The sequence below is a fragment of the Pipra filicauda genome, unplaced genomic scaffold (genome assembly GCF_003945595.2).
Source record: "Pipra filicauda isolate LSUMZ 115617 unplaced genomic scaffold, ASM394559v2 scaffold223_size1779592_pilon, whole genome shotgun sequence".
Lineage (NCBI taxonomy): Eukaryota > Metazoa > Chordata > Aves > Passeriformes > Pipridae > Pipra > Pipra filicauda.
In genome coordinates, this window is record NW_024104336.1 from 1735365 (window position 1) to 1754264 (window position 18900).

Below are 18900 nucleotides of genomic sequence, written 5' to 3' on the forward strand. Positions count from 1 at the left end.
TTTGATTTCAAATTGAAATTCAGTGGAGAAAGAATACATGAACATGCAATTAAATTGCAATCACTGAATTAAGGGTCTGCTGACAGTATTATTCTGATATTTTCTAGCTTCTGAGTGTTATATTGTGTATAGTTTCCATATTTGGCAATATAAACAGTGTTCTCGATATTAGTTTGGAGGGGTTTATATTAATTTTTTTTGCTAGATCATTTCCCAGCTAAAACCCAAACAAACAAACTGAAACACAACAGAAGTTTAATCATATGCTGTATTAGTAACACTTACATGGCTGGTCATCAGGACCGTATCCTTTTGATCTTCTGAATAAGCCGTTGTGATTTGAACAACAGTTAAATATATAAAATGTTATGACCGTTTAGAAAGAGCATGAATGGGATAATTTTATAGTAAATCTCACAGTTATTTTTTTACTTCATTGATATCTAGAACACTCCATAACCCTTCTTAATCCTCTTCTCTCTCTTCAGATCTAACTTCGATCCCTCTGTGTTCAAACATGGCAGCATCCTGCTCCCCATTGTTATGTCCCAAAAGAGAGGTCACATAATGCTGGACTGTTGTAGTTTCTGGGCAAAAACCTGAAATTATCGAAAAGTATTAGTTAGCAACATGTTGCGCTACACATAATGTGAATAAAATATCTGGGGAATTTATTCTCTAAAAATGTAAAGTCCTTACCACATTTATTTAAATGCAGTATTTTAATGTGTTGCTATTTGAACAAACTTGGGTGGATGGATTTCAATCATAAGACAAAAACTCCCAAAAGTTAGCCTCTTAAAAGCTCAAGTTCAGAATGAAATGTATAAAAGTGCTGAAAATATTTAAATAAGGTTGTCTATAAATTTCATCATGAGTATCATTATCAGATATCACTGAATCAGTCTGACTTTTTTCAAAAATTTAAGTATAGCTTCAGACTTGGAAAGAAGTTATATGCTAAAGTTCAGTAAACCAATAAGCAATCAAAAAAAGGGATATATTATTTGAAGTGTCATGAAGTCATAATAGGTATCATTCTTACTTATAACTTTCAGAGGAGTAATAATACCAAGTTAAGTCAATAACTTCTTCCAAGAATGACACATAAGATGAAGCTAAAAAAGTTTTCTTCTCATTACTTTGTGTTCATGAACTTTTTGGAACTGAGGTAAATTAAATATATCCTCTTTCAGTTACACTATAAATCATGTAGTCTCCCATGAGGGAAAAAAAAGTAGAATTTTAGTACAAAAACGCCAAAATGTTTTTAAAAGAAAAACAAAAGTTAATAAATAAAAGCCTAATAACTTGGTTAAGAAGTAGCTTCGCCCAGCTGTGTTGATGCATAGTTTTAAAATTAAAATTGGAATGCCATCATCTTTCTAAAATCTGTTCTTTCTCATTTCTCCCTTATAAAATTTTCATTGTATTTTTTCACAAAATTAAAAATCTTCACCTATTCTATTTCCAGTCTTCTTGTTCTAGTCTATCTCTCTAAACTTCTCTAAAGTATTTGATAGAAGAATCTTCATGGAATGATTTATTCTAGTATATGGATTTTTTTTTTGCTCATCAAGGACTTTATATATTTTTATATATATGTATATACACTATCTGTATATTCACCTTGATAAGATCTGGCAACTGGTAGTGTCCCTCATAATTTCAATTGACCTTTGACATTCAGGATAACTCTGTTCTTGTGAAAACCCATGCACGTTTTCAGTTTCTTCCACCTGTTTTCTACCTGTGCATTAGTCAAGTCTTTGAAAGTTCTAAGTTTCTTTTGGTCAGATATAGCTTCTTTTGTTCTGCAATTATCTACTTATCTTCACTTTCATTCCCCTTCTTTTCATATAAAGCATTCAGATATGTAAATTATGAATTTGCAGATAATAATGTAGATGACATGTAGCCAATACGTAGATAAGACAGACACACAGAGTTGTAGTGGTAAATAGTGCAGAATATGTAAATACTGTATCCCCTTGTACTCTTTAATGAAGTGTCAAATGTAAACCTTCAGGTCTTATCCAAAAATTGCTAAGAAAGCAATGGCTTCACTTTTGCAGAATGTGCTATAAAGAAGCAAAAACAACCAGTAAAATTCTAATTATTTACCTGGAAATACCCAAATAAATTATATGTTGTTTCAGGTTTCAACAAGGATTGCAATACTGAAATAAGGAAAATGATCAACAAAAGCAAAGTTACAGAAGAAGAACACATCTTAAAAGAAATTAATTCAAACACTAGAAAATATTCAAAGCAAAAGTCTACATAACTTTCACTGCAGAATCTTGAAATTAATATGTATATCTAAAGAATCTAGAACAAGGATTTTTAGTAAGTATGTCAGGATGATCATTTATGGAAAATAGCAAATGGCCTGCCTACATTTGAAAAGGGAAGCAGAAGAGAGGAAATAAATAGATGTTTCGATATGCCTTTTAGATGATTTCAGCATGTAAAGCTTCAAAATTAATTTTGAAGCGAAGAATGAGTAATAGCACAGAATCACAGAATCATTTAGATTGGAAAAGACCTCTGAGATCATAAAGTCCAACCTCTGACTGATTGCCACCTTGTCAACCAGACCATGGCACTAAATGTCACATCCGGTTGTTTCTTGAACACCTCCAGGGATGGTGACTCCACTACCTTTCTGGGCAGTCCATTCCAATTTTTAACAACCCTTTCTGTGAAGAAATTCCTTCTGATGTTCAACCTGAACCTCCCCTGGTGCAGCTTGAGTCTATGTGCTCTTGTCCTGTCACTAATTACCTGAAGAAGAGACTGACCCCCACCTTGCTATAACCTCCTTTCATGTAGTTGTAGAGAGTAATAAGGTCACCTCTGAGCCTCCTTTTCTCCAAGCTAAACAACCTCAACTTCCTCAGCTGCTCCTCATGTGACTTACGCTCTAGACCCTTCACCAGCTTCGTTGCCCTTCTCTGGACTCACTCCAGCACCTCAATGCTTTCTTGTACTGAGGAGCCCAGAACTGGACACAGGATTCAATATGCAGCCTCACCAGTGCCAAGTACAGGGGAACTATTCTTCACACAAGTACAGAAGTACAGAGTACACAAAAGTACAAAGCAAACTTAATAAAATCTGTACAAATATTTCCAAGAGTAGATAATACCTTTTATCAACATCTTTCTTTAATAATTTATCTTCTAAACAGGGCAAAAGAAGATCTCACCTATCTGGATTTCAAAACAGTTTTTGACACTATCCGATATGAAAAGAATTATTTAAGACTGAGAAGATAAAGAACTGATTAACCAGGAGAGGACAACAGACTGTGTTAAGTGTTTGCAATGTCAGATGGAAGCTGCTAAGGGGTTCTTCATGGGCTGCCTTGCCATATATCTTTTTGATATTTAAATTAAAGCCTAGATCACAAAACCTTGGAGCATGCTGCTGAAATTTGTTGGTAAAGCAAATCTGAGAATCATGAAATGATAAAAATACACAGATGACCTTGATGACTTCTATAATAGAAATGAGATTAAACTTAATCGTACAAAAGAGCAATGTAACTAGATTTTCAGCTATAAACTGTGAGTTCGTCAGCTGGAAATGACAAAGAAAAAAAAAGATGCAGCCAATCTACTAGAGAAGGACTATCAGCCACCAAAACATGATGTAAGTATGAAAAATGCTAATATGGAGTATTAAAAAAGGTATTTCTGGGTTAAAGAAAGGGATGTTTAATGCTATCACATGAGGTAGAACAATTCCTGTCCTCCATATTAACCAAAGATTCACTGAAAAAGTAATTAAAAATAGAGTAGAGGTGAAAGGGAAGTTTATCAGCATGATGTCAGGAATGCAGAATTTAACTCATGAAAAGAAATTGAAAAATCTTGTCTTATTCTGCAAAAAAAACCCCTAAAATGAGAGAAATGCCCTTAGTAAATATATGTATGGGTAAAAAGAGCCTGCAGATGTTTATAATGGATTGAACTTTGAGAAGAAGAAAATAAGAATTTTACAGATATATAAACAGATATATTTGAGAGATATGGTTTTTATGCAATATGAGTGCTTACACTAGTGGAGGATAGGACTCAGCATTGAAGAATGCCAGCTTATTCTGAGTCATAAACATGATCTCTCAGGTCAGGCAAAATAACATTTACACCCAGTGGTTTAATGGAATTTATTTTGATTCAAATACACATCATTTTCTTCTTCACTCATCTGCTTAAGATCTACATGAATGCTTTAAACATCATTCACTCACTAGGTGCCTAATGCAAAGCTTATTTAGTCAAAGTGCTTCCGTTGACTTCTGTATGCTTTGGATTAGGTTCTATATCGTAACCCATCAACCAGCTGCTGCAGGCTTGCAGTTTTATCACAATATTAGACTGCTTTTCTCTTTTCCCCATGATCTTAAGAGGGAAAGAAAGAGGTATACTTTGTTTTGCCCTGTCTGTTCTTTAATGTGCTTAGATTGCAGTTATTTCCTGCTGAGCCCTGGATGAGGTTTAGTTTGTTGAAGAGCAACTTTTTAATCATCTCACAGAATGAATGAACTGGAAGATATGTCAGGCTTCTATCAGAAGATGAAAAACGTGGAAACTTATCAGTACCTCTCTTCCTCTAGATATATTGTAGGTCATATAACCCCCTTCTGTACAGTACTTATTACTCTTATAAAGGAAGCTAAAAATGTAATTATGGAAGGATGATCACCAAGAAACTTTGCAAAACAGCTAAAGTAGACATAAAACTATGCCTGTCTGTGCATGGCAAAAAGTGCAAGTGAGGCAGCAGGTGAACAAATGATTTCAAAACCAGGCTATGTAATCTTCCCCACAGGAAGGGTGGCTACAAATCCTTTACTCTTATTTTGGAGAATTAAGGTAGCAGTGCAAAACATTTCAGAAGCAAAGCTGATCAGAGTACCAGCTGATCAGTACCAGCATATAGATCAGTGTTTTACAGCCTAAAATATATTTGGCTACTCCTATTGGTGATTAAAAGATCCTGTTTTAGGGTGATATAACCGGGGTCTTCTCCAGCCTCTAATTCTCATTTTGGCTAAATGCCAGAGCTCTTTACTAGACCTGTGCAGTACAAGAATGGATATATATGTTTGTTTTAATCTAGTTCAGAGAAATGTGCAAGAGACTCCATCTCTTCACACTTTCTTTTGCTCACCAACAGTAGATGGTAGCAGGTGAATAGCCCTTACTTTTTTTTCAGTGAATAGTAATGCCCTTGATAAAGTCAAACAATGGATTAAGGAAAAACACCGTCTGCTTCTGCACTGTACAGCTAAATAAGGCTTATAGCAATACAGTCTCTAAGGACTCTAATGTTTCACTTTTCATATGAAAAGAAATGGCAAGTTTTAACATTATAAAATACCTGGTAAAGTACTTTTAATCATTGCAGAACAAAGCCAAATAGCCTGTCCAATAAGCAACCAACAGCTTGGTCCCATTCTAAATGATTTTGCCACCATATTTATTTCCCTAATTTAGAATAACTGTGTATTTATATGACTCTTATTTCAGCCAGAGAGCAGTAATTGTTTTTGATAAAGCAGACAGAAACATTAAAGGTCCCAAATAAGCAAGTATTTATATGTGTAGATTTATAAATTTCATTTTAGGTATAGTCAATAACATATATTGGCATTAACTTACACAAAGGCATAGAACATCACAGAATTCAATTATCCATAACAGTGTTTGAATTATGATATCAAAGGTTCTTATTCAGAACTCTGCAGAGTTGCCATCTTGCTTGGATATCTTCTCTTCTGCTCAACAGGCACCTGATACAGTAGATTCATGAAGACATGCCATATCTTTTATGCTCTCCTGAATTATATTAAAAATAAATTAAAGTTGCACAGGATGAACTAGGAATATTGGACAAAAGATTTTATGATCTGGTGATTTTAATTTAAAAATGAAGAAAACTTTAATTCACAGAAAAAATATTTGTGGCATCCTAAAATATTTAAATAAAAATGTAAAGCACAGAACTGAAAAATTAGGTTGAGAAGTCTTCAAAAGTGTGTAGAGGCAAAATGGTTTTACGAAGTCTGTGTACTCAGTTCAGTATATAAAGGATATCTGACAGAAATAAGTGGGAGCTTGAGCTTGAAAATACTGTATTTCAATATATCTGTAACAGTTTAGTATATTTTAATGCTATCCATCAAATTTCATGACACAACGCATTTCTTTGTATATGTAGTTCTCTGCAACACAAACTTGTTTTAAACTCTCTTCAGAATGAGCTTCTTTGACTTTCCACCAGTCCACCAAATAAAGCAGAAATGATTGCCACGTATTCAAAGACAAATCATGAGGTGAATCCAGAATATATATTAAAAAAGTACAGAAGTGCAAAACTGTGATCTGACTGACATAATCTGGAAATAGACATTTGTTAGTGGCTTGCCTAGGTGACTGAGCAGGTCATTGCACTTCCTTTTGTCTCATAGGGATAATTTACAAGGCACTTTAAGACCTTCAGTGGGCTCACTACTGATATCCCCCTTGGAAACATTATATAAAAACCCCCCATCCTACATTATTTCCCAAAGTAACCGGTGTTCTCTGCTCGTGAATCCATGTGCATATCAACTGTACCCATTTAATATTTTCAGTGACAATGAACACATTTTTCTTTCTTTGTCGGTGCTACCTGGTTCTCATACATTTCATTTAAATTAAATCCAGCTTTAATTATCTCCCCTGAATATCTCATTTTATCTCTTTATGTAAAATACATACTAATTATTCATAATTTCTCTATATTTTTATAGGAATTCATGCAAACTCACTCTAATTTTTTCTATCGTTTCCTTTGCATCTAGAGAAACTGAACAATATTTTATTTAAGAATAAATCTATAAAATAATGGGGCTGGGTACAGCACTCGTTTGTACCCCTGCAAATCCAGGAAAGTCAGTAGTTGCATATGAAGCATAAATCTAGCAAAAATCTGCCTCCCCTCATAAAAATTCATATGCTTTTTTTAAAGACCTTTCATTAATTTTTCCTTCTGATTTTAAGCATATTCTGTCTGTCATTTCTGCATGATTTTGAATAGTTAGATTTATTTGTCAACATCTGGGGAAAAAAAACCAGTCTGTAAAAGACCTTTCATAACAAATTCTATAGAATAATATCAGGAACAAATGAAAGAAAGAGAAAACCTCGAAGTTATTAATTGTGATTTGTAAGAAATATATATACACTGCAAAAATCTTAGTAAATAGAATCACTACCCCTTTGGCTAAATATTAATTAGCATAATTCTTTATAAATGTGAGAAATCAGAAATGCTGATGGAATCATGCCTATGCAAGAATCTTTCATTTTGAACAGACCTCAGATACGACTTTAAGAATGAGCAATTATAATCATGTGAGATTTAGCCAGTGTTATCCAACACAGATTAATTCTGCTCTGTCAGTAACTTCTATGGTGTATTATCAAGCTCGAAATTCTGAAAGAGAGTAAAAGAGAGAGGATTTAAACAAAGTAACTGGTTTCATGCTTAGCTAGCATTCAGTTAAATAAGCACAGATGTGGGTTTTATCTGCTTAAAAGTGAATCTGTGGTTTCCTTATTTAAACTCTTAAGTTTTAACGTCCATCAGAAAGGCTGTTGCTGCAATGAATAATTTAATCACTCCTGCCTATTACATGCTACTACACAGCAAGCATATTTGCAAAACTGTGAAAGACACTGGTCAAGTGTCAGTACTCCCTGTAACTCAGCCGACCTCCCAGTATATTCACTGCAAGGAACTACGGCAGCTCTGAGGCGGACTGAGGGCGGTTGTGGTAGGGAAGGGAGTGAAGAGGTCACAACAGAATTGTACCAGATCAGCAAGACACTTTAGAGAGATGAGAGGTCACCGCGGGCTCCGTGCTGCTGTGGTGTCATTTCAGCTGTTTGTCCCTTGGTGGAGTTCTTGAGTTAGTTTCTCCTTTCCGTCATGTGGCTTTAACTGCTGCATGTGGAGGTTCTGCCCTTGTTTTTACCCTGCTTTCGAATTTGCTGTCATGTTTACTGTATTTAACCTTTTCCACGTATTATTATGAATACGTTATTTTCAAGACAACCCGATTTTTTTTTTCTTCTGGAACTTCTTTTTCGTTTGTGTGCGTGCAAATACTAATAAGTAATGTGCATTTGTTAACGTATAGAGTGGTATGGATATGCAACTAGTCTGTCTGTTTTTAACTAGGGATCCCAGAAAAAATTTTCCAGTGAGAACCACCGACATTCCTAAACTGCGAAAACGAAATTGTCGTGGGCTGAAAGCGCCAAGTGTGGACGCGAGTTCGGCTGCCGACGACAGAAGCCGGGCTCAGCCAAGACATGCAGATAAACCAACCAGTAATTACATCTGCATATTTTAGCGATGACCCCTGTCTTTCCAATCAACAACTACAACAACGACAACAAAGCCCTGCTGCAGAGTATCGCGAGCTTGGGGGGATGTAAAGAGCCGGGGAAGCTCCCAGGCTGCTTTAGGATTTCCCCACGTACAGCCGGCTGCGATTGTCAGCAAGACGGATTCCTTCCCACACGCAAGATGCCACTTCGGTGGCCTTATCAGATGTTCCCTTTAAGGACACAAGCTCCTATTTCCCCTCTGTATATCACCAGCATCTCGGGCTATTTTATTTATTACAGACGATTACATTTGTGATCCCTCTTCCCACTTGATCTCACCCGATCAGGAGGACAAATGCCGTGTCGCGTCTGAGCGCGTGTGGGCGTCTGTGTGCATCGGGAAGGGGGGCAGCCAGGAAGAGGGGGGAGTCACACTGCGCAACAGATTTGCCCGAAAGGGACAAACCTCCGCCTCCTGAAACAGCTGGGTTTGTTCCTACAGACACCCGGGAAGCTGTGGGCGCACGGGCCGCGGGACCGGGAGTCTACGGTGCCGGGGAGGCGGAGAGCGGAGGCGGGGGTGATTTCGCTCTCTCCCCGCACGAACGAGCGGGCTGCGGGGGGGGGGGGGGGGGGGGGGGTGGGTGCGGGGTACACACAGCCAGCACAGCCCCGTCCTCCCCCCGGCAGCCGGGGCACGTGGACCGGGAGCAGCGCGGCCATCCACCATGCAGCGCACGTCGGGCCCATTTCCCACGCCGGCCGCCTGCCCTGGGGGAGGAGGGGAGGAGGCGAGGGAGGAAGGGGGAATGATAGAAAAGGGGGGGCCGTTACCTCTGCTCCGAAAGAGGAACCAATCCACTGTGAAGGACGCAGCACTCCCGAGCAGGAAAGACATTGCACATTCAGAGAGAGATTGCATGTGAAGACACTACAAAAAGAAAGAAAGGGAGGGGGGGCTGGGGGTGTAGACCGCGTGTGAAAGGCATAGTGTGTGTAAGAGAGGCCAGCGAGGGTAGGAAGGGAAGGGGGAGCGATTGCACATGGCAAGAGAAAGAAATCACTCATTCGCTTGAAAGAGGCTCTCGCAGAACAGGCCGTAGTAAAAGTAGACATGGGAGACAACGGGGAAGGAGACGCAAGCAAGAGGCGAGCGTCCATGCCGTGCAACAGCCCGGAATCCGATTAAAGTTTATGGCGGGGAGGTTAAAAACACTCTCATCCCGCCCCTCCCCTGACGAATACATTAAGTTTCCTGGCTGTGTTTAAAAACACAAAGGGAAGGGAACAGCGGGAGCTGCGGCTCGCAATTGTATTGCCAGTGCAGGGAGCCAATGTAATGCAGTATGCTGGTATTTCTACGTACTGGCATGCCTGGATCTTACTCTGAAAGCAAAATTTCCTCCTCTCGGAGCTCCAGAACAGCGAGGGGGAATTTTGATAAATTCAAGTTGCTTGGCAAATATAATAGGGATTTGGTATTAATCCTACTTAACCCGCTGCGAAGACGCTGCGTTCCCGAGCCCCCCTCCTCCGTCCGGGACTGCGGCGGTGAGCACTGAGCCTGCGCCGAGCTGGGCTTTCTCGCTGATGCTGCAGATAGAAAGCCGAGTGTCTCCAGCATCGGCGGGGGAGGGTTTTCTTGTTCTGGCAGGGTAGGGATAGCGGCCGGGGCCGGTGCCAGGGCCGGAGGAGACGCCGGAGGAGTAGCTCTGCAGCCCTCCGGAGAAGGGAGCAGTCCCTCCTTCCCTCCCTATCGCCGACTCCATGCTGCGCGGCTCTGCCCCTCTGTACCTCCGGACTCCCCAAGGAAAGAGGTGGCAACCTTCCCTGCCTCTTACAGTCACTCACTGCCCCAAATGACAAAGACACGCTGTTACCGTGGCTTTGAACCACCTCAACATATACGGCCGCTTTTCGCTCAAATATGTCATCGCGATGAAAGAAAAGCATTTCACTACATTCGTCTGCATGCATTTTTATTCAAAACAGCCACCCATAAAGAGGAATGTATACACGCACACACAGAACCCGCAACAACTTGTTTTCCCACATGTGTTCACAGAGGGAGAAAGAGCAGCTGGATTCTTGCTTCCCCCTCGCTGCGCGCACGCACGGACACACACACACAGGCACACACGCATGCACACCCCCGCACACATAGACAGACACCCTCGCACACGCCGGTTCTTCCCACTGGGAGCCCTATGTTCGCCTGCTCCCGGAGTCTCCCTTTTCCCTCCGGGATCCGAGTGGAGAGGACACGTACAGGATCCAGGCATCATCAAGCGCAGGGGGGCACACAAAAGCCATAGGCGATTAAATGGCACAAAGTCAAAAGGAGACGCGAACTAGGGATGGCAGAATAAGCAAAGTTGAGCAGAGAGCTTTAACATTAAAGTTTATTTCCCACTTACCCAGGTAGGTGACGCTACATTTTAGCTATCATCGAAGCAGCAAGTCTCTGTTCGGAAATAAATCTGTTACTTCTTACATGTGTTTATTCTACTAACCCTCTCGCCCCCATCCTGATCATCTTCTCCTAGGGATTTTTTTTTTTTTTTCTTCTCCTAGGAAACCCACAAACATGCTGAAAAGACACATTCAAATCATGGTAATAGGAAGAACACAATTACAAAAACCGAGAGGCTCAAACAGCACTGGGAAACAGGACGAAAGTCTGAGATCTAAGGCAGCCCCCCTCGCTCCCTGGAGTTTTATGCAGTTACAGTGACTGCAGCTATTTCACAAAAGCACCGACACGACAGGGGAAGGTGGGAATGGGCGAAACGACTTTCCTTACCAGCGTGATTCCGCAAAATGCAGAATAGAAGAAAAGAAAGGCGAATAAACATTTGCTTTAAAAATCGTTGCTCGATTCACAGGCTACAGCGGAGGTGGGGAGGGAAAGGGTAGGAGAAAATCACTAGAGAGGTTTGAGAAGGCAACAGAAGCAATACTCGGGCGTGAAATGAGGTTCGGTTTTGAGGACTGAACTGGTGTTTTGAGATGAGCAGCTATCCCACTTGCAGCACTAGCAGCAGCAGAGACACAGGGTAAGACTGAGCTTTCTGGAGTGCAGCGCTTGACTCGTCCTCCCTCCTCCTCCTCCCTCCCTTTCTCCCTCCCTCTCTCACTCGCTCTCTCTCTCTGCTCTCCCTCTTTCTCTCCCTCTCTCTTTCTGTGTGTATGTAGCGCAGGCGGCTCTGCTGCTGCAGCGTCAGGGAAGAGCTACCGAGAGAGGCTTCAGCAGCTCCCACCACTTTGGGCAAACTTGCCGGTTTACCGCTTCTTCTTTTTTTTTTTTCTTTTTCTTTTTTTTTTTTTTTTTTTTTTCTTCCGAGTGGGAAGCTTCTCAATTGCCATTCAACATTTTAAAGCACAAGCCGCTCAGCCGTGAAAGCGCCTGATCCACACTTCTCTGAAAGACACAGGAGGGAATACACAATTGCAGATTTCACCCACTGTGGCGGTGCAGATCACAGGAAACAACTGATTGAAATAATTTTATTTGCAAATAGAACTCTGTTTTTTTCTTTCTTTTTTTTTTTTTTTAATCGCGTCGCGGCTCTTTTCCCCTCCCCTTTGCCATTCCGCTTATATGGATGTAATTCAGAATCTGTGTTAATTCACGTGGGGGATCCAGTTACATCTTGTTCCGCTCCGGGTATATTTACGAGCGACCAATAATCGCCTTTGGACACATAGTTTTGTTGCTAACCTTTGAACTGAAAGGATCAAGTTCAGATCTGGTTACCTGCATTGGGACGGGAAGGAAGAGGAGAGAGAGAGAGACTGCAATCTCATTTGTGAATCGCTCTCAGTGCTGCAGATCCAGATTGCTATAACACATGCAGTGCAAATGCAGGTAAGGCACACACACAAACTGCGGATGCAAAAACAAACTTGGGACTATTGTGTGTCTATGTTCTTATCTCCAGCCTTGCAAATTCTGGGCAAACGGCTTCTGCAGTTTCTGTATCGTTGCTTTGTGACTAATGACCTTGCGCAGAGTTGTTAAAAAAAAATCCGCTCCGGAGAAAGAGCTGAACATTTTAGGCGATCTCTGAAGATGGATTTGGGTGCTTTTCTGCCAACCAAAGGAGATATTCTGTGGACTGCTCTGTAATACTCGGGGTTCTTCTCCTATCAGCTGTGCAGCTACCGACATTATTGGGATTTTTATTTTTTTCTTTACTTTTTTTTTTCCTAAGAACTCCCCATTGCTAAGAGGATTTGGAGTTTTCCCGACACAAGCCCTTTGAATAAAGCGAATCACATTTTTTTTCCCCTGTGTGTGCAGAGAGGGGGAAGAATAAAGCTAATGCCTTGGTCGTAAACGGCTGAGAGAGAGAGAGAGAGAGAGAGGGAGAGACAGGGAGACAGAAAAGAGAGAGAGAGTGTGAATTGTAGTTAACTCTAGTGTCGAAGAAGACGACCTGGGGGGCTTCGAATCGTACAGTGCTTTTATTGCAAACCTTGCAAAGTGATTACAGTAAAATCAGAGAGGAGGAGGAGAAGGGGGAGGAGAAGGAAAATCCCATCCTATCTACCGAGATGAATCTTTAAAAAGCAAAATACACTGTCCCGTGAACTGTAAGTATATCGCAACTGGAAGGCAGGGAGGGCAGCAGAGGAGCCAGCAGCAGGGTTTTGACCACCAATTGCACCAGCCATGAGACAATAAGTTTCCAGGAATAAAAGGATTTTATAATTGATTACCTGGACGCTCAGCCGCTCTGTTGGCTTATCAGGGGAGTTTATTGGGGGGGCAGGTGGGACTGAGAGGAGGGCGGGGGGTTTCAGTGCAGGGAAGATGAGGAAGATGCGGACCCTCCTTGGCTTTGTACATTGTTGCTGCTGCTTCTTGCTCCTCCTGCCTCTGCCGCTCTGGGTCAGCCTGGCAGCGGCTAAACAGCTCCTGAAGTACCGGCTGGCCGAGGAGGGACCCGCTGACATTCGCATCGGCAACGTGGCTTCCGACCTGGGTATCGTGACGGGCTCCGGAGAGGTGACATTCAGCCTGGAGTCGGGCTCCGACTATCTCAAGATCGATAACATAACCGGGGAGCTGAGCACCACAGAGCGGCGCATCGACCGCGAAAAGCTGCCGCAGTGCCAGATGATCTTCGACGAGAACGAGTGCTTCCTGGACTTCGAGGTGTCGGTCATCGGCCCGTCGCAGAGCTGGGTGGACCTCTTTGAGGGCCGGGTCATCATCCTGGACATAAACGACAACACCCCCACCTTCCCTTCCCCCGTCCTCACGCTCACCGTGGAGGAGAACCGGCCCGTGGGGACCCTCTACCTGCTCCCCACTGCCACCGACAGGGACTTTGGCCGCAACGGCATCGAGCGCTACGAGCTTCTGCAGGAGCCCGGCGGGGACAGCGGCCGCCGCGCCGGCGGGGGAATCTCGGCCGCGGCGGTCCCCGAGAGCGCCCCCTACCCCGGCGGCAGCAAGCGGCGGCAGGAGGCGGAGGCGGCGGCCCGCAGCAGCGTCTTCGAGCTGCAGGTGGCTGACACCCTGGACGGGGAGAAGCAGCCACAGCTGATCGTCAAGGGGGCGCTGGACCGGGAGCAGCGGGACTCCTACGAGCTCAGCCTCCGCGTGCGGGATGGCGGCGACCCGGCACGGTCCTCGCAGGCGATCCTGAGGGTGCTGATCACCGACGTGAACGACAACAGCCCCCGCTTCGAGAAGAGCGTCTATGAGGCGGATCTGGCGGAGAACAGCAGCCCCGGGACCCCGATCCTGCAGCTGCGAGCCACCGACCTGGACGTGGGGGTGAATGGACAGATCGAGTATGTCTTTGGGGCGGCCACAGAGTCTGTCAGGCGTCTACTGCGGCTGGACGAGAACTCGGGCTGGCTCAGTGTCTTGCACCGCATCGACCGGGAGGAAGTGAATCAGCTTCGCTTCACTGTCATGGCCCGAGACCGGGGCCAGCCCCCCAAGACAGACAAGGCCACGGTCGTGCTGAATATCCGGGATGAGAATGACAACGTGCCCACCATCGACATCCGGAAAATTGGGCGCATTCCGCTCCGGGACGGGGTGGCTAGTGTGGCTGAGGACGTGCTGGTGGACACCCCTATCGCCCTGGTGCAGGTGTCAGACCGGGACCAAGGTGAAAATGGCGTGGTGACCTGCACTGTGGTAGGTGATGTGCCCTTCCAGCTCAAGCCGGCCAGCGAGGGTGAAGGGGAGCCACAGAACAAGCGCAAGTATTTCCTCCACACCTCAGCCCCTCTGGATTATGAAGCTGTCCGTGACTACAACGTGGTGATTGTAGCTGTGGACTCTGGCAGCCCCAGCTTGTCCAGCAACAATTCCCTGCTGGTGCGGGTTGGGGACACTAATGACAACCCTCCTGTGTTCAGCCAGGCCGTGTTGGAGGTCTCCTTCCCAGAAAACAACTTGCCAGGTGAGAGGGTTGCCACAGTGGTTGCCACGGATGCAGACAGCGGCAAGAACGCTGAGATCACCTACTCACTGGAGGCCTCACCCCTATCCTCAGAGGCACCAGGCAGCATCTTCAGCATCGACCCTGACTCTGGGGATGTGTCAGTGCAGGCGGTGTTGGACCGTGAGCAACGTGACACCTACGAGTTCCAGGTGACAGCCCGGGACAAAGGGGTGCCATCACTACAAGGCTCCACCACAGTGGTGGTGCGGGTGGCAGACCGCAATGACAATGAGCCGCGCTTCATGCAGGATGTGTTCACCTTCTATGTGAAGGAGAACCTGCAGCCCAACAGCCCTGTAGGCATGGTGACTGTAATGGACTTTGATAAGGGCCGCAACGCTGAGCTCAGCCTCTCCATCCAGCCTGGTGACCACGACCAGGCAGCTGGCATCTTCTCCATCGAGAATGACACTGGAACCATTTTCTCCACTGTCTCTTTTGACCGTGAACAGCAGACTAGCTACACCTTTAAGGTAAAGGCAGTGGATGGAGGTGAGCCACCACGCTCTGCCACTGCCACCGTGTCCCTCTTTGTGATGGATGAGAATGACAATGCACCCACAGTCACCTTCCCCAGCAACAGCTCCTACACTGTGCTGCCACCCTCCAGCAACATGCGCACTGTGGTGGCCACAGTGGTTGCCACCGACGCTGACACTGGTCTCAATGCTGACCTCAACTACAGCATTGTTGGGGGTAACCCCTTCAAACTCTTTGAGATCGACCCGGCCAGTGGTGTGGTGTCACTGGTGGGCAAGCTGGCCCCCAAACACTACGGCCTGCACCGCCTGGTTGTGCAGGTGAATGACAGTGGGCAGCCTTCCCAGTCCACAACTGCCCTACTCCACGTCTTTGTCAATGAGAGCCTGTCCAATGCTACCGTGGTGGAGAGCCAGGTGGCCCGCAGCCTTCACACTCCCTTGGCCCAGGACATCGCTGGTGACCCCAGCTATGAGCTGAGCAAGCAGCGGCTTAGCATAGTCATTGGCGTGGTGGCCGGCATCATGACTGTCATCCTCCTCATCCTGGTGGTGGTTATGGCCCGCTACTGCCGCTCCAAAGGCAAGCACGGCTACGAGGCTGGCAAGAAGGACCATGAGGATTTCTTCACCCCACAGCAGCACGACAAGGCCAAGAAACCCAAGAAGGACAAGAAAGGCAAGAAGGGCAAGCAGCCCCTCTACAGCAGCATCGTCACTGTTGAGGCTTCCAAGCCCAACGGGCAGCGCTACGACAGCGTCAACGAGAAGCTCTCAGACAGCCCTGGTATGGGCCGATACCGCTCCGTCAATGGCGGCCCGGGCAGCCCCGACCTGGCCAGGCACTACAAGTCGAGCTCGCCGCTGCCCACCGTCCAGCTGCACCCGCAGTCTCCCACCGCTGGCAAAAAGCACCAGGCCGTACAGGACCTGCCCCCGGCCAACACCTTCGTGGGCGCCGGCGACAACATCTCCATCGGCTCGGACCACTGCTCCGAGTACAGCTGCCAGGCCAGCAGCAAGTACAGCAAGCAGGTAAGAGCTCTGCGCCCTGCGCACCCCCCGCGGGGCCCCGACACGCACACGCACACACAGAGCGGGTGAGGGAGCGGCGACTGATGCCGCACCCCCCGCTTCCCACACTGGCACAGGCACACACCACCGTCAGGTTCAATGACCCGTTCAGTCTGGTATCCCCGCCCCCTCCCCCTAGGCAGGCAGGTGCGCAACACACAGCACGCAGGAAGGACAGCCAGCTATCTTTATTGTTTTTTATTATTAGTAGTAGTATTATTATTTTTACCATTCCCTCCGCTTTTCAGACCCGGCAGCCAAACAGCCTGTCCATGTAGCCGCACCAAGGGGGGCAGGTTGCCCCGCCGTAGGTGCAGCGGCAGCCGGGCGCGGGGGCAGGGCACGGGCCGGGGACTTGGCCGCCAGCCGCCGACAGCGAGCTGTAAGGCAACTCGAGATGCCTTTATTAGCTGCTCGCCCGGAGGCCAAACCAGGCGGTTTGAGGGGGATGGGGAATCAGGACTCCCCCACACCGGGCGGAGCCGCCATCCCCCGCCCGGTCCCCGGCCCCGCCTTCAGCAGCCGGTCCTTTCGCTTCCCTCGCCGAGATGCTTTCACAGCCTCAGAGACGTGTCGGCTCCGGCTGAGGCGGAAAGTTTCGCCTCAGTAGCCAGGTGTTTCAGGGAAAGGGGGTTGCTGCCTGCCTGACGCTTCCTAAAGCTGTGAGTGAGAGTGGATTTGCAGCCGACGCGCTGAAGCGTTAATGGCTGTAATTACCAGGTCTTTCATTAGGACCAAAATCCTTAAATAATCCACACAGCCTATCTGCTATCTAATTTACACCACTCAGACTGCACTCATTTCAGTAGTTGCTCTGAATACACATAAGCGTTAGTGAGTTAGTGAGTTTAGAATCGCAACTCCAGTATGTTTTCATTGGTTTGGTTTTGTTTTTTGGTGTTTTTTTTTTTTTTTTTTTTTTTTTTTTTTTTTTTTAATGCCCCTCTTGCCTATCATATGAAATTTCATTCAACCTGAGAGGCCCTCATTTGCCAGCCCGGCTCCCGCATAGCTCTGTTTGTAGGGTGTGACTGCCGTAAGACCTCTCGGAGGTGCCTTCAGGGGTGCCACAAGTGACTGGCTCTGGTCTCGGCTGCGATGGCGGGGATTGGTTCAGTGAAGCTCCGATAGCCTAAAACTGGTGACGGTAGTGACTGATTTACAGTTCTTACAATAAAATAGAGATAGCACGGAGGGGAATCAAGCTCCTAAGTGAAAGCATCTGCTTATTTTATAAGACACATATGTAGCCTGAACAGAGGTTACTTTTCTTTAGAGGAGTACTTTTTGGGTGATAGTGAAATGAGATAACTTCACACAGTGATTTCCATCACATCCTTATATTTATATATAAGATAATATTCTGAACGTTTCCTCAGCTACAATGCATGTTACACAAGAATCTAGGAGCAAATGAATGCTGATTCGTGTAAGTACACAGCCAAGACTGGAACAGGGAAATTCTGACTCGTTTGACAAAAATGCTTTCTGTTCACTTTATTAACATGCAAATATGGTACACGATGACTTTTTTTTAATACTTTGAAATGTCTGCAAGTTTAGTACAATTGAAGTTTTATCACGTGTCGCCAGTATTTGCATTCTGCTCAGAAACATTTAAAATATTGTTATTGTAAAATAACATAATTGTATGAGTCCCTCCAGTCTTTCAGGTCACCAAAAAAAATGTGATTGATGTACTATCTGCCAGCACTTTTGTGTATGTGCTTTTACAACTGATATAGACTTACAGACCACTTGACACAGTAGTTTCTGGGTGATACATTTCATTAACTCTCTCCTAGAGAGTACATCACAATTTCAGTTTGAGAATAGTCTGTATAAAGTATAAAGTACTAAGAAAGTTACCTTCCATCTCCTAAGTCTTATTAAGCACATAGTAGATTATGCCATTTTAGCCAACACTGGAATAAAAGGAGCAATGGAATATATGCTAATCAGATACTGCTTATTTCTTGCTGCTGCAATTTATCTAAATATATGGATTATAATCTGTTAAAGTGTAATTTCTTTTTAGTGTAAAAGAATGACTTGTATTCTAAGTGTAGGAATGGTAAAGGAATATACCTTACAAATTGCTGTTTTGCTTGATAAAAAACCTTATTTAAGATTTTATTACAGAAATGTTTTGAATTACTTAACATTTTCCAAAAATATGTTTTCATATAAAATATATTAGAAAACTTCTTTGTAGAAGAAAATGGCTTTATTACACTTTTATTTGCAACAATCAAACTAAAAGAAGTACACCCTGAGTTGCTCCATTACTTATGTAGTTTGTCACAAAAACAATTTCTCAGTGTCGATGGTTTTCTTGTACTAAGTATTTAGTCTGTTATGAAGGTTTGTTTTCCCAAGTAATTTATAGCCAGTATTCTAATGTCTTATCTGTTTATTTTTAAACAAGTAGAAAATATTTGCACACAAGCACATAAGTTGGAAATTGTGCAAGAAAACAATAAAGGT

At 44.5% G+C, this 18900-nt stretch overlaps 2 protein-coding genes across 4 annotated transcripts; one reads left to right on the plus strand and one right to left on the minus strand.

Annotated features, from left to right (window-relative positions):
* Positions 1 to 250: 250 nt before the first annotated feature.
* LOC113983310 lies at positions 251 to 11417 on the minus strand. 3 transcript variants are annotated; one of them, XR_005563579.1, is made up of 3 exons: positions 9225 to 9856; positions 7373 to 7491; positions 251 to 599 (listed from the first exon to the last, which is right to left on the minus strand). XR_005563579.1 is itself a non-coding variant. In XM_039381439.1 (2 exons), exons 1-2 carry the CDS (start codon positions 10157 to 10159, stop codon positions 561 to 563), a joined length of 312 nt encoding a protein of 103 aa, XP_039237373.1. In that variant the 5' UTR covers positions 10160 to 11417; the 3' UTR covers positions 251 to 560. The 3 variants fall into 3 exon arrangements, 1 of the variants encoding a protein (XP_039237373.1); XR_003539053.2 differs by lacking the exon at positions 251 to 599 and adding an exon at positions 5582 to 5849 and having other exon boundaries at positions 9225 to 9853; XM_039381439.1 differs by lacking the exons at positions 7373 to 7491; positions 9225 to 9856 and adding an exon at positions 9887 to 11417.
* Positions 11418 to 11734: 317 nt separating this feature from the next.
* Positions 11735 to 16443, plus strand: LOC113983315 (protocadherin-7). The gene has a single exon (XM_039381430.1). The coding sequence runs from the start codon at positions 13207 to 13209 to the stop codon at positions 16441 to 16443; it is 3237 nt and encodes a 1078-aa protein (XP_039237364.1). The 5' UTR covers positions 11735 to 13206.
* The last annotated feature ends 2457 nt before the right edge of the window (positions 16444 to 18900 follow it).